Consider the following 15,172-nt stretch of genomic DNA (forward strand, 5'->3'; position numbering starts at 1 on the left):
CAAAATACTCTCTCAAAAGGAGAATCAATCTAAGTCACAACAAAAATATTTTTTATGTCTCTAAGATAGGAAATCAATTGAATTTATCGATGTCGGGAGATAATGACGGTGAATTACCGGCTCTGTTGCTTGAAAAAGAAGTTTCTGATCATCTGAAAGAAACGTGGAAGGGCGAACTGGTACTGTATTTCGGTAAAGCGTCGACTCGGTCCTAAAACAAATCGGCACGAGTCAGCTCGACCCACTTAATACGAGTATTTAAAAGCTATGAAACAATTAATAAAATCATGCAAGAAGTATTTAAAATGAGTTTAGAAAAAAACGTATAAGATGGCGAAACACAATTTTTCTTCCATTAAAATATGTGAAGTGCATGCACATTTAATTTAAGGAATGACAGACTATTCTCTCCCTTACCAGTTCCTCCCCCTGACGGTTCTCTCCCAAACCGTTTCCTCCCCTGGCGGTTCTCTCCCAAATTTGAAATATGCAGACAGTTCTCCCCCAATTTTATTTTTATAAGTTATCATTTAAGTTTTGACTTAATCTAATAATATTTCTTAATGAAGATTATTAAAAGAATGTGTTTAATATTAACTGCAATTTATGTTTTATGTTTATCAGCTAAAAAGTGTTTGTAAATTTAACACCTTATTTCAGTATTTTAATCCTATCAACACCTTTATTGTGAGAGATATAGATCATTGTACAGTGATTGATATACACCTGTAATTATGTTAAGGTCTACCTTGTGATGTTAATTCATTTGTTAAATAGTGAATAAGGTGGAAACAAGTATGTTTTAGAAAATAAATAAACAACAACTGGTTATGATGCAAACACATTCCACATTTACTTTTTTTACGAAATTGATTTAAAACATGTAGTCATTAACTTGAAACAATATATAATACCAAATAACTAATATAATACTTATTCATCAACACCTTTTCACAGCTATTTTAATCTAATCAACACCTTGATTCTTGAGTAATGAATTAATAAACACCTCAATTATCTCTGACAGCAAATTTAAAGCATACATGTGTGTATAGAACTCCTTTTTTCATTAAACTTAAAATTTATTAATCATTTTTTGCCTATATATTTCATTTTTATTTATTAAAAAAAAAAAAAAATATCTTATGATTATCCTAATCAAGTAAATTATTCATTTATTATTTTCAATGACCAATGACTAAACACATTAAAAAGAATACATTACATCTAATTAAAAAATCAGAATTATTAACTAATATCATTGATCAATTATTATTATATGTTAAAAAAAAGTTTTTCTAATTCAATTTATATCAATTGATAATAAAGTTACAAATTTATTAAACATCTAAATACTTCAATAAAATCTATTTTTTCTAATTTATATCAATTGATAATAGATTTACCCATTGATTTATCATCTAAATACTTTAATAATAATGTAATTATAAAAATAAGAATGGGGAGGAACTGTCTTCTTATATGCAAATATGCAGACAGTTCTCCCCCAAAATAGGGAGAGAACCGTCGGGGAGGAAACGTCAGGGGAGGAACTGGTAAGGGAGAGAATAGTCTGACTACCTAATTGAAGGAAGTGGCTAGCCGTACAGGCCCGTACGGCTAGCCAAAAGTTCTACCCGTACGTGAGTCACGTACGACTAGCCTGGACACACTGTATTGGCTAGCCGTACGGCACTTTTCAAAATTATATGGAAGTCGAAAATGCATAATCTATCTTAATAAAATTAAGTGTCAAAGTTTCATGTTATAACGTCCTTAATTTTCATGCTTATGATTTGTATGAAAGATAAATTGTTAAATCTGTTAATTAAGCACATGAATCGAATAAATAATGATCGGAGGGAAATAAATAAATAAATAAAAATAATATTTAAAAAAAAACGGTGAAAAGGAAAAATAATTTAATAATGCAAACTTTCCTTAATGATGGACGATGGACAAACTTCTATACCGTCGGTAATTGACGCAATTATCAGGGCCCAACAACATTATTGTCGGTGTTTTAATTTTTTTTTTGTTTTTGTTTTTTTTTTCAATTTAAAAATTAAACTTAATGAAACAAAAAAGGATTATTATCAAAATTTTGTAAACTATTTCAATTGATGTTATTTAACTGCAACCAAACGCTATTTTTTCTCGACGTCTTGAGATAACAAAGTACATTCTTTACTGTAGCCAACACGTCGATTAATCTCTAAAAAGTAAACATTCTTGACTAAAATCCTCGCTTAAAGTCTTAATTAACATATGCACTTTCGCCTTCAATATATTTTTGAAAAGTGCCGTACGGCTAGCCAATACAGTGTGTCCAGGCTAGTCGTACGTGACTCACGTACGGCTAGAACTTTTGGCTAGCCGTACGGGCCCGTACGGCTAGCCACTTCCTTAATTTAATGATTAAAATAGAAAAAAATAATTAGCATTATAATAAATTATATAAACTTTATTAGTTATATAAATATTGTAAGAATTGACCATGCACAGTTGGAATAGGACCAAGCTGATTCACACAATTTAGTTTTAGGGCTAAGTTGACCCTGATTCCAGTATAATAGAAAATCATCCATTCAAAACTGAAATTTGATAAAAAAATCAAAATGTTTTAAAAGTCACTATTTTGTTATGTTCATCTGCATAAGGTACTATGTTTTTTTATTAATATTATAATGTTTTTTTGTTAATGTTATAATGTTTTTGTTATAGTTTGAATAAACTTTCCACTAGTCCTTTTCTCTAAATAATTGTGGCGTCCATGGCCAAGTGGTTAAGGTAGTTGACTTTAAACCACATGCCCCTCAACACTGTTGACAGGGACTTTCTTTTTGAATGTGAGGAAGCTATCCAGCTAGCTTACGGAATGTCAGTGGGTCTACTCGGGTGCCTGTTTGTGACTGAAATAATGCATGGAGGGGCACATGAGGCTTTCTTCAAGCTGTAAATCCGCCATATGACCTTATCACCTATACAGTGTTGGTGGGACATTAAATCCAATGAAAAGAAATCTTAAATCAGTTACTGTTAAATCATTATTATTCGTGGGGCACAAATTTTCGTGGTTTTCCTGGGTAGGTCAATCCACAAATTTAAGATCCGATGAAATTTTATCCCAACAAATACTTCTTGCCATGTCTCTATTCTATATATTACAAACATGCATTGGCGCTTTTCCGCCGATTTTTATGTAATGAATGCCCAGAGGCAAGGATTAAATTTATTGACATGCGCTGTGTTATACATAAAGATATGTAAATGGGGTAAGTAAAATGCGCGGCAATTAAGTGTAAGATTACTTTGCATTAGGTTATTTATTTTTATTTTTTTTTACAAGAAATTGAAAATCCACGAATTTAAGAACCCATGAATATGCCCGTTTTGATAAAACCACAAAATTCATGCCCACGAATATAAGTGAATTCGCAGAATCTCTATATGAATTTTAGCATGATCCTTACAGTATACTCCAGCCTTCCATTCAAACTTTTTCTCAAATAAATGAAACTATATGTATTTTTTTTCATGTTACCCAGGAGATTGAAGATGAAGATGATGAGAATGGTGAAAGATTTTACAAACTTTTAAAACAGCTTGGTACCCCACCTACTGTTACCACATTACGGGTAAACACACTGAACTGTGATAAACATGTCATAGCCAAAGAACTGAAGTCAGAGTTGGAAAAGGTAGTTCTATATTTAGATTAAGTTTCATTACTAATATATATATTAGTTGTTGAATATAATTGTTAAAAAACACAAAATAATACTAATATATTTATGATATTTTTAAAGCAAGGACATTTAACCAAGGTAGCTTCATATAACTTTAACGTAGTTTGTCTATTACCGGTAGTTTACAATGATTGTACTGTAGTAAGTTATTTATATAGTGTTTCCTATTTACTGAAAATGAAATAAAATATTGTTATTCAATTCTTTAGAGACAATATGTCAAAAGGGGACATAATTCATTATTTGTTCTTATAGCACTGTTTTGAAAGAGGAGGGAATCATATTATTTTCTGTTATATAGCAATATGTTGAAAGGGGAAGTAACCCACCACCAATAGTTCTACATCCTGCACTAAAAGATGTTCTGGTCATACCAAGCAGGGGACCTAATGCCAAACCAGCGGAGGTAAAACCTTAATGTTTACCCATCAAAATTTATAAAATGGTCTTGATTTTTCTTTGAATTCCATAACTATGCCATTGTTTATTATGTGTTCTAGGGATTTCAACATCAAAATGAACTTTCTGTAACCTACATTTTGTAGCTAAATAGCTTTGTCACATGCAACAATGTGGATTCCTAAATCGGGTTTGAACCAACATTGTTGAGTGGTCAATGATTTAAAGCCAGCTACTTTGGCTACCTTAACTACCCTAAAATAACATTAATATGGTGGTAGAATGTAGAAACAGTCACAAGATGAAGTGTATTCTGCCAGACTGACTATCACTTAACAAATACTGGCTAATTAATTTCAAGCTAGCTTCTAAATTGGAATGATCAAGTCACATAACTGTTATTGGCAAATGTTTGAATACCTTGAAACAAGAACAACACTGTTACTGCCAAATGTTAAAATGTTAAAACAAGAGCAAGGTAGAGTAGCAGTCACTTTGTTTGAAATACTTACATGCATCATGGCTCTTGCTTTTAACCCTTAACCTGCTGAATTTCTTAAGTTGACTTGTCCAGCTTTCATTTTCAGAACTGTCCATTATATCAATTTTGGAGATATAAGATGAAATTTTTAGTAACATGTAAATAGTCAACAATTAGAATGCCAATCTTACAATATCAAAATACAAAAAAATGAGCTATCAATAGTGTATATCTTGCTCAGACTGCATAAATCAAAATAAGATAGAAATTAAGAAATACAACATGTCAACACCAGTGCAGGTTCAGTAATTTAATAATCAACCGTTTCAGTTCTAACAAACCTTCATCAGGATAGACTGCAAAGATGTAGAGGCTGGCTTGGCTCTATACTTGTTAGAATGGTAAATCGCTTTTGGTTCCAGCAGGGTAAAAATCAACTTATTTAGCTACTATTATGTTATATATAACTATTTTGTTTCAGGTGAAGAAAGAGGTGATCGTTGATCTTGCATGTGGTATGGCTGTGTTACGAGGAGCTGATGTCTTTGTGTTGGGGATCATGGCAGCACCTGCTTGTATAACAATTTGTTTTTATCACATATCATTAGTGAATTTAGAAATATTTGAGATACAAAATTCAAATAAATAATTTAAAGGCACATTATGCCTCAGAAACAAATATTTTTTCCTTCTTTAGAATAGGCAAACATGAGTTTTTATAAAGTTGAAATAATGCTTTTAGACCATGTTAGATAATTAATACCTTTAGAAAAGTATTGCTCAGTGTGAAATTATTTGACATAAAAGTAGCAGAAAGTAAACAAAGTAGTATTTTGACTTCCATACAAAATACTAAATCGCTTTAACTAATTTCCAGAAAGCAACATAAGCAAAGTATGGTTCATGTAATTGCCAATGAGTATCTTTTTTGGCACCAAATATAAAAAGCCTTTGCGAATTAAAAATAAAACATTTTCTTGGGCATAATGGCCTTTAATAATTTAGTTGTCTTTAATTATTTCTATTCTTATACATGATTAAATTATTAGTTTAATTGTTTTTTTTTATTGTTCTTCTTTATGTGACTAGATTAGATAATATTAGTGTTGGTCCAGGTTCTATCATTCAAATAATTTGATATATAATGTATGTTAGATAGAGGAGTGGAAGGCACATGATTGAATAGAATACAGTTCTTGCATTTATCAGACTATGAAACTTATGGTATGTTATAATTTTCAGATTTATCTACTGGTGATTTAGTAGCTGTATATGCAGATCTCGACGGTCAATGTCGTAAAGGTCTGAAGGAGGAGTACAAGGAACGTAAACTGTACGTAGGGTGTGGTGTCATGCAGTTAAGCAGGGATCAAATATTTTGTTCTGCTCAAGTTAAACTCAGGTAACTTTGATATAGACTCGCTGAATTGTTGATAGTATAAACCTATTATATTTAATTGGCCATGTGACCTATACTGTGTTGATTTGATGTAAAACCCCAAAAACCCAAAGAAAAACCCTTTTATTAACACCCTTAGAATTCCTAATCCCAAGAGTATCTGTCTTGTTCTAAAATTTTTGAGGGAAAACAACATGTATAATAATGATTATTTAGTAGTTGTCACTTAAATATATCTTCAGTGATGTTATTTCTTTAAAATAAAAATGTACAAATAAACTTAGTTAAGACATTCCCATAAGTAGCCATTTAATTGTTCATACATGTATTTCTTTATTGATATTATGATAAAAGAAGTTTGGTTTTTAAACTTTAGATCTTGTCTTTGATATACTTTATTTAGAATTCCATAATGCTTAGCAAAAATAAGTATTAAAGTGTATAAAGCTATATATTTGATGTCATTTCTGAGTTGATTGTAAAATTCTTGTTTATATTATGATTCAAATGATTACAGAATAAATAGAATTAAAGAAATTTTCCAGTATATTTTATTGCCAACCCTACTAAAAAAGCAGCAGAGTATTTTTGCACCAAGAACATTTGAGCCGCGCCATGACAAAACCAACATAATGCGTTTGCCACCAGCATGGATCCAGACCAGCCTGCGCATCCGTGCAGTCTGATCAGGATCCATGATGTTCGCTATCAGTTTCTCTACTTGTAATAGGGTTTGTAAGGGAACAGCATGGATCCTGATCAGACTGTGCGGATGCGCAGGCTGGTCTGGATCCATGCTGGTCACAAACACATTATGTTTAATTTGTCATGGTGCGGCTCATTTTATTCTGTTGTTTATGTACATGTACAATGTTTGTACATGTATATTAAATTACAAAGACATGTTACAAATCTAAATTTTTCAAGATATGACTTTAAGGTTATTAAACTTCATTTAATTTTACTGTTTTTTAGATAATTATGAAATATTTTCTTCAAATACAGCTTTATATACCTTAACACAAAATTAACTTAACTTTAGTTATTACCCTTAAAAGGCAGCTGTTACTTTTACAACAAGTTGATTTAGATACCTATTAATATGTTTTAGGGGTGTTGGTGTTAAAATGACCCATCCGTTGTATGAAGCACCCTGTATAGATGATGTCTTGCCAGATCTAGTGTTTGCCCAGAACCTTCCGTCCATAGTGTGTAGTCTAGTGTTAGATCCCCAACCAGGAGAAACTGTGATAGACATGTGCTCTTCCCCTGGTAGGTATTCCAAAAATATTTGTTTTTCAAAGTGGAAGACTGAAAAAAACTTCACAGAGTGGACATCCGGTTTTATTCTGGGGTTTTTTCCCTGATTTTTTTGGCATGTGACATTGTTCACTCACCTTTTTTGACATCAAGAAATTATGACGTCACAATGTTCATGCCAAAAAATAAATCTGTAAAATTTCTGGAATTTTGTTAATATGTTTTGTAACATGAAGTTCTCTGATGTTTATATACTTGCAGTGATCATGTATGTTTTTGTTTTCAATTGGGCATATTTTGAATATTGATATCAATGATGTATAATACCTTATGACAATTGGTTGATAATACGACTTTTTTGATGACTATTTCAAATATTACATAATCTTGAGTTGCTTATGTTTTTAGCTTGTTTATTTGAAGAATAGGGAGAGCTATTGTACTCACCCAGGTTTCAGAGTCATACTTTGGTTAAGTTTTTGCTTCCAAGTTGATATAACCAAAAGTTGGTTGAAAGTTCATAAACTTATTTGAGAGCATAATAGGAGGTCTTTGACCAAGGCCAAACAAATAATGAAATTCATCACCAATTACGTTTTTATTACAAAGAGTACAGTACAGGTTCTTTCAATGCCAAGTTTGCGGGAGATGTACACTGTAAACTATTTTACATACATGTATTTTGTAACTTTAAATGACAAAAGTTTTGACCAGTTGCAAATCAATCTCGAGTAAATTTGTATAGAAATAGGTTTTAACCGTAATTCACCATAAATGTAGATCAATTAAGACACAGAATTAATTCATAATACCAGAGACTCTTATTACACATAGCTCTGTGATAATACTTAAATTGAAACGTCAACATTATATCAATGTTTTCATACCCCCATGCTTCATACACATACGTTAATTTATGAGCATTCATTGAGTCAATTGAATAAATGCAGTTGAACAGAAATTGATAATCCTATTTTTCGGGATTTTTAGAACAACTGAAATAACATCAAATATCGAATCAAATGTATTGTTCCATTGCATGGTTACTGAAATAATGGTGGACCCCTGCCCATTCTTTACTCATAACTTTGTTACATGGCCCAACATTGACCGTTTTATTTAAAAAAAAAAAAGGGACAAGATTACGCGGCATCGACAAAACTACTTTTAACTATCGAAGCTCTTCATTTCTATCAGCGTTGTGTCCCTTGAAAGAAAATACTCTCTCAAAAGGAGAATCGATCTAAGTCACAACAAAAAATTTTTTTTATGTCTCTAAGTTAAGAAATCAATTGAATTTATCGATGTCGGGAGATAATGACGGTGAATTACCGGCTCTGTTGCTTGAAAAAGAAGTTTCTGATCATCTGAAAGAAACATGGAAAGGCGAACTGGTACTGTATTTCCGTAAAGTGTCGACTCGGTCCTAAAACAAATCGGCACGAGTCAGCTCAACCCACTATTAACACGAGTATTTAAAAGCTATGAAACAATTGATCGAATCATGCAAGAAGTATTTAAAATAAGTTTAGAAAAACGTAAAAGATGTCGAAACACAATTCTTCTTCCATTAAAATATGTGAAGTACATTTAATTTATTTCATGAATGATTAAAATAGAAAAAAATGATTAATGCATTTCATAATAGGAGGTCTTTGACCAAGGGCAATAATTCTAACATGGATGTTGTTGGAATTATGGCTCTTTTTGAACTTCTTTTCTTTTTGAAATTCTACACATTTTATATTATCCAGGCTCTTGTTTTACTATAAAGCACTGAGAATTGTTGAGCTAGCTGTCCTACCAACATCTGTTGTTGTTTATAGTTGTTTCAGGAGCTTTGTTTAGAGTTTAGAGTTCAACATTTTAAAGTTATCTTTTATTTTTATAGGTGGGAAGACAAACCATATTGCAACCCTCATGAAAGATGAGGCAAGTTATGTTTGATATAATTATATTAGGATTTAATTTAAAACTCACCCTATTTTCTATAAAGTATTAATTTTTTAGATATTTCTTTTTTTTCTATAAAATGATTTTGCTTGTCAGTCAAAGTGAGGAATTTCATGTTTCATAAATATGAAAAGAATTGAGCTAAATGTTAAAAAACTGCATCAGTATTTGCTTCAGGGATTCCAATTAGTTATATTAAAGTGCAATTAGCTTTAAGTATGCAAAGTATATGGAGAGCTGTCCTACTCAACCTGGCATCATGAGAAAAGGTTCATAACTCTAGCACTCATATCTTCATAATCATCTCTCCCTTGAACATGGCTTTAGTATGAAAAATTGTTATTTTTGTGCCCCCACGTTAGTGGCGGGCATTTAGATTTACCCTTGTCCGTCCGTCCGTCTGTCCGTCCGTCCTTCCGTCCGTCCTTCCGTCCGTCCGTTCACTTTTGTGTCGCACGTAACTCAAAAAGTATTTGACCTAGAGTCATGAAACTTTACAGGAATGTTGATCAGCATGTGTAGTTGTGCACCTGGGTATTTTGGTCGGGATATTTTTAGTATTTTCAGAGTTATTGCCCTTGACTTAGTAAAATTTTGCAATTTTCAACTTGTGTCGCATGTAACTCCAAAAGTATTTGACCTACAGGCATGAAACTTTACAGGAATGTTGATCAGCATGTGTACTTGTGCACCTGGGTATTTTCGTCTGGATATTTTTAGTATTTTCAGAGTTATTGCCCTTGACTTAGTAAAATTTTGCAATTTTCAACTTGTGTCGCATGTAACTCAAAAAGTATTTGACCTAGAGTCATGAAACTTTACAGGAATGTTGATCAGCATGTGTAGTTGTGCACCTGGGTATTTTCGTGTGCATATTTTTAGTATTTTTAGAGTTATTGCCTATGACTTAGTAAAATTTTGCAATTTTTAACTTGTGTCGCACATAACTCAAAAAGTATTTGACCTAGAGTCATGAAACTTTACAGGAATGTTGATCAGCATGTGTAGTTGTGCACCTGGGTATTTTCATCTGGATATTTTTAGTATTTTCAGAGTTATTGCCCTTGACTTAGTAAAATTTGGCAATTTTCAACATGTGTCGCACATAACTCAAAAAGTATTTGACCTACAGTCATGTAACTTTACAGGAATATTGATCAGCATGTGCAGTTGTGCACCAGGTATTTTCGTCTGGATTTATTTAGTATTTTTAGAGTTATTGCCCTTCACGTAGAAAATTTTTGCAATTTTCAACTTGTGTCGCAAGTTTCTCAAAAAGGATTTGACATAGTCAATAAACCTTATGGGCAGGTTGCTCAGCATATTTTAGATTTGCACCTGGGGTTTGGCTTGTGGATTTATCCAGTATTTGTAGAGTTATTTCCCTTGACTTAGTAAAAAGATTGACAGAACAGTGTCGCGGTGGGGGCACCCGTGTCCTATGGACACATTTCTAGTTTACTCTATATGGGAGTATAGAAATTTCTATAAAAATTGTTTCTTTTTTAATTGATATAGAGTATCATTAATGTAGATTTAAGTTAACTCAGTTTACTATGTTATTTCTAAAGTATGGTTATTACACACTTCTTTAATTCTTTGTTAGAATGTTTTTATTCTCCATATCTTATAGGGCAGGGTTGTAGCTTTAGACAAGAGTGCCATAAAAGTTGAGAAAGTGATAAAAAACCTTGAAAGATGGAATATATCATGTGTTGACACCTACGCACAAGATTCAACTAAATGTTTAGACGTAAATTCAGGTAAGTTACCCTAAATATTTTAAATGGACTTGTCCATTTTTCAAGTTGGACTAGACTATTTATTATTTTTAGGGAAAATTTCAGAATTATTTCTGACGGAGCTGCGAACATTGCAGATCATGATCAGATGGTACAAATGTAAGCGCATATCTTTACGACAAAAATCAGTTTTCTCTTAAAAGGACTCCACTGAAGTTTTTTGACATGATGGGACGGAAAATAATTTTTCAAGATTAAAGCTCCATTTGATGTAAATCTAGAACCATAACTTGTGTGCAAAATTTCAGATCATTTGCTCACTCTGTTTTTCCAGAAAAAATTTGTATGCTGAATACAGGATTTATCAGAATTTAGCTGTAGTCTTTATTTATGAGCTTTGTAAGGCAATAAACTTCAGTTATAAAACTTGAATAGAATATTAACTGTGTTTACAGGCCTTGAGGCTATAAAACTTTTTCTGTCTCAAAACTCAGGATTTTCATTGGTCAGTGAACATTCTGTGGCAATATTTGACCAATGAAATACCTGAGATGTGAGTTTGAGCTTAGGGAATTTCTTTATAACCTCGGACCCAGATGCAATTGTTGTTGTTTTTTTTCCAGAAATCAAAGGACCACCACCATTTCCCCCTGGGTCATTTGATAGAGTGCTATTAGATGTTCCATGCAGTGCACTCGGTCAGAGACCGTCATCACGGAACAGAATGACGTTAAAATCTTTACAATCCTACCCAGTCTACCAAAGAAGATTTATTGAAACCGTATGTATAGAACTTATGTCTCGTGTAGTTTGGTTTATACAGAATTTATTTTAGTGCGATTGTGTAGGAAGCTATAAGCTTATAGAGACACTTTCAAATCCGTTCCTGGAACCAACCAGTATTGAGCAATGAGTGTAAGGTTTCTTGCTGAAGGAAACAATGACTTTCCCCTGAAATGGTGTTTGGTTTATACAGAAATATTTTAGTTTTCGATTGTGTAGGAAGCTATACGCTTATAAACACATTATGGAATCTGTTCCTGCAACCAACCAGTACTGTGCAATGAGTGTTGGGTTTCTTGCTCAAGGAAACAAACACTTGCCCCTGAAAGTGTTTGAACCCCTGTGGCTGGCAATCATAAGATTACTAGTCTGACATGTTCACCAATCGGCCATGCCGCCATTTATAAACTCCTGTAGTTTTATTTAGCAAAAAGATAAGTTCTATAACATACAGTATAACCTGTTAAGAGCAACAACCTGTTGTAGGCAAGAATTTTGGTTGTTGCTGAGAGATGTTGCTGTAGAGAGGTTAAATATTGGTAGGTTGTTGAGTTGTTTAAAGATTTTATGATTATTATTATGTTGACAGGGTGTTGAGTTGTTAAAGAATGGAGGAACTCTAGTATACAGTACATGTACTATTACCATGGAAGAAAATGAAAAACAAGTAGCCTGGATGCTGCAGAAATATCCTTATTTAAAACTTGCAGAACAGGTAAGCAACACTCTTTTCTAAGGGGAAATAACCAGGTATTACCATTTTATAGTCAAGATATTTGTCTCCCTTTGTTAGATTATTGATAAAGGGAGGTAAAGCATGTAATTGTGTACTTTTTTTCTTCTATAACTTGGTTATTTATGTAAGTTTCTACAGCAAGAGTTGAGATTTTTCTTCAGAACTGATGTAAATGAGTTTAATGATGAAGAGGGGAGAGCAATTTATCAAAAGATTGTTAATTCTACATATGCCCTATGATTTATGAAACATTGCATTTGGGGTCATCTAGGGTCTTATATTATCATTGTAATCTGGAAAGTTGTTGTGATATACAAATGTCACAGTTGATTGTCTTTTTGATCTTTTGCAAACACTGATTTATACTTACAATTGCACTACCTGTAAAGAAAAGCTCAATTTTTGTATAAGTCCAATGTTGTTAAAGTTAAATGTTTATAAATATACATAACTTACATGATCATATTCTCTTGTTTTACAGACTCCACATCTAGGTGATGTGGGCCGTCCATGCAAGGGTCTCACCAAATCTCAGTGTGAGATGTTACAGAGATTTGACCCGACCAGTGTGACCAGCAAGTCTAAATATTTCACAGATAATGACACTATAGGATTCTTTATTGCAAAATTTATCAAAGTTGACGACAATACTTGATAGTTTTGTTTAAGGAACTTTCATGCAAAAATTTCGCAATTCAGTTGTGTTCTGTAATGCTTCGAAATTCACCCTGTGATCAAGTTTTAAAATGTGTATATGTGTATTTATTATTGTCATAATCAGTATAGTCATGTTAAACACAAAATTTGCTTACTTTATTTAATGGTTTTTTACTGCTTTGAAATTTGAATGATTCAGTTGTTAATAAGGTATTTTGCGTTTACTTTGTTGATTTTTCCACCTAAATTTTGTGTAATGCACTTAAACTGCTTTGAAAGTGGAACTGTCCATTGTAATCAGAAGGGATTTCAATAATACGGGGAAGTCAAAGGCTATATGCAAATTGAGTTGGGACTTTGGCTTGCCTGGCTATAGACTACATGTGTATATTTAAAAGGAAATCAAATAAACAATTAAAAAATATATAGATTTCTGTATCTATCAGTCAAATTTTCAGTGTCATTTTGGTGCTCAGCTGCCATTTTCAATGTAACTTTGATAACAAAACAATCACAACTTTTTGGCTTAAGAATAAGTGTTGAGGTGTTCCGATTGAAAACTAAAGTGGTGCATTAAATACCAAATGGCACATTTAAAAAGAAAAATGAAGAGTCTATGTTGTGTCATGTTCAGATGATTTTTCATGTACATTATCTATATGTTCAGATGTCTGTGCAGTATATAACTACAATGTACATGTACTGTATAATACAGTGTATGAAAATGTTTATGAAATTTTTTATCTTACACTGTGTGCTAAGATATCTAAAAATTGTTCACTATGTTTGTGCAAAATGATTACTACATGGACACTATGTTCAGATGTTTTTGTTATATGAGAACTATAATTATGTGCATAATTTTAGATGTAAGTGCAAATTTATATTTGTACACCTTTTTCTGATCATTGCATCTTTTCACAGGTTTATACAAATCTATTGACTGCACCCTTTTTAGATGTCTATAAAAATCAATGTGAGAGCTTCATTTTTAGGTTCAATAAAATTCTGTTTCCTGTTGTCTGTTAAAAATCTATGTGAGTGCATCTTTATCAGATGTCTATAAAAATATTTTTGAGTGCACCTTTTTCAGATGTCTCTACAAACCTTTGCAAAAGCACCTTTTTCTGATGTTTAAGCAAATTTATGTGAGTGCACCTTTGTCAGAACTCAGATGTTTGTAAAAGTCTATGTGAGTGCACAGTTTTATGTATATGTGCAAATCTATGTGGTGAACCTTTTTCAGACCATTGCAAATCTATGCAAGTGCATTGCAAATCTATGTGATTACATCTTTTACAGATGTCTTTGTTAAATGTTACTACACAATACATATCAAAGCTTTCACATTTCCTCTATGTTGACATACATATATATAACATAATTAACATACATATGTAAAAAATCATTGTCTTGCAGAACAAATGTTAACCTGAACTAATAAAACTTTTTCCCAGTTTTAGGAGTAGTAGCGAAAAATACATTAAATGAAATTGAATTATTTTGCTTGAAATATTATGTGATACTTGAAAACAATACTGATTACAAAATTCTCTCTTCTGGATAATTAAAGTTTATTTATGAATGATAAAATTGTAAAATGTAATGATTGTTCATTTTAATGTAATATGCAATTTTTAAAAGATTAAAACACTAGTGCAAATTATGAGTTATTCTGTTTTTATTGGCGTGATTTTAATTCCTTTGACAGTTGCGTGTGATATTGCTTGCTTGGTTATTTATTTGATCGTCTTTTCTCATCTAAATGATTTGTAAATTAAAATTAGAAACAACAGGTAGCTTTTAATAAAAATAATAATTGGAGCGAGATTATAATATTATTACCTCCCTTGACCGTTTATCAATAAATAAGTTTATCAATAAATCAAGCGTTTGATTTTATAAGAAAGTCAGAACATGTGCTATTAAAAATGTAATGAGGAATCAGTTACTAATATTTAACCTTGAGCAGGTTTACCTCATCAAGAGACCTCGAGAGTTTTGTACAAATAC

The 15,172-nt window shown here is 32.0% G+C and overlaps 1 protein-coding gene across 1 annotated transcript; it reads left to right on the forward strand.

Annotated features, from left to right (window-relative positions):
* On the forward strand, positions 1-14,789 carry LOC132752533 (tRNA (cytosine(72)-C(5))-methyltransferase NSUN6-like). The gene is made up of 11 exons (XM_060742863.1): positions 1-179; positions 3,549-3,701; positions 4,051-4,155; positions 5,111-5,204; positions 5,872-6,031; positions 7,140-7,300; positions 9,180-9,220; positions 10,875-11,004; positions 11,607-11,764; positions 12,356-12,481; positions 12,984-14,789. Exons 1-11 carry the CDS (start codon positions 90-92, stop codon positions 13,155-13,157), a joined length of 1,392 nt encoding a protein of 463 aa, XP_060598846.1. The 5' UTR covers positions 1-89; the 3' UTR covers positions 13,158-14,789.
* The last annotated feature ends 383 nt before the right edge of the window (positions 14,790-15,172 follow it).

This window comes from Ruditapes philippinarum, unplaced genomic scaffold, assembly GCF_026571515.1.
Source record: "Ruditapes philippinarum isolate M1 unplaced genomic scaffold, ASM2657151v2 ctg2907_1_1_1_1, whole genome shotgun sequence".
NCBI lineage: Eukaryota > Metazoa > Mollusca > Bivalvia > Venerida > Veneridae > Ruditapes > Ruditapes philippinarum.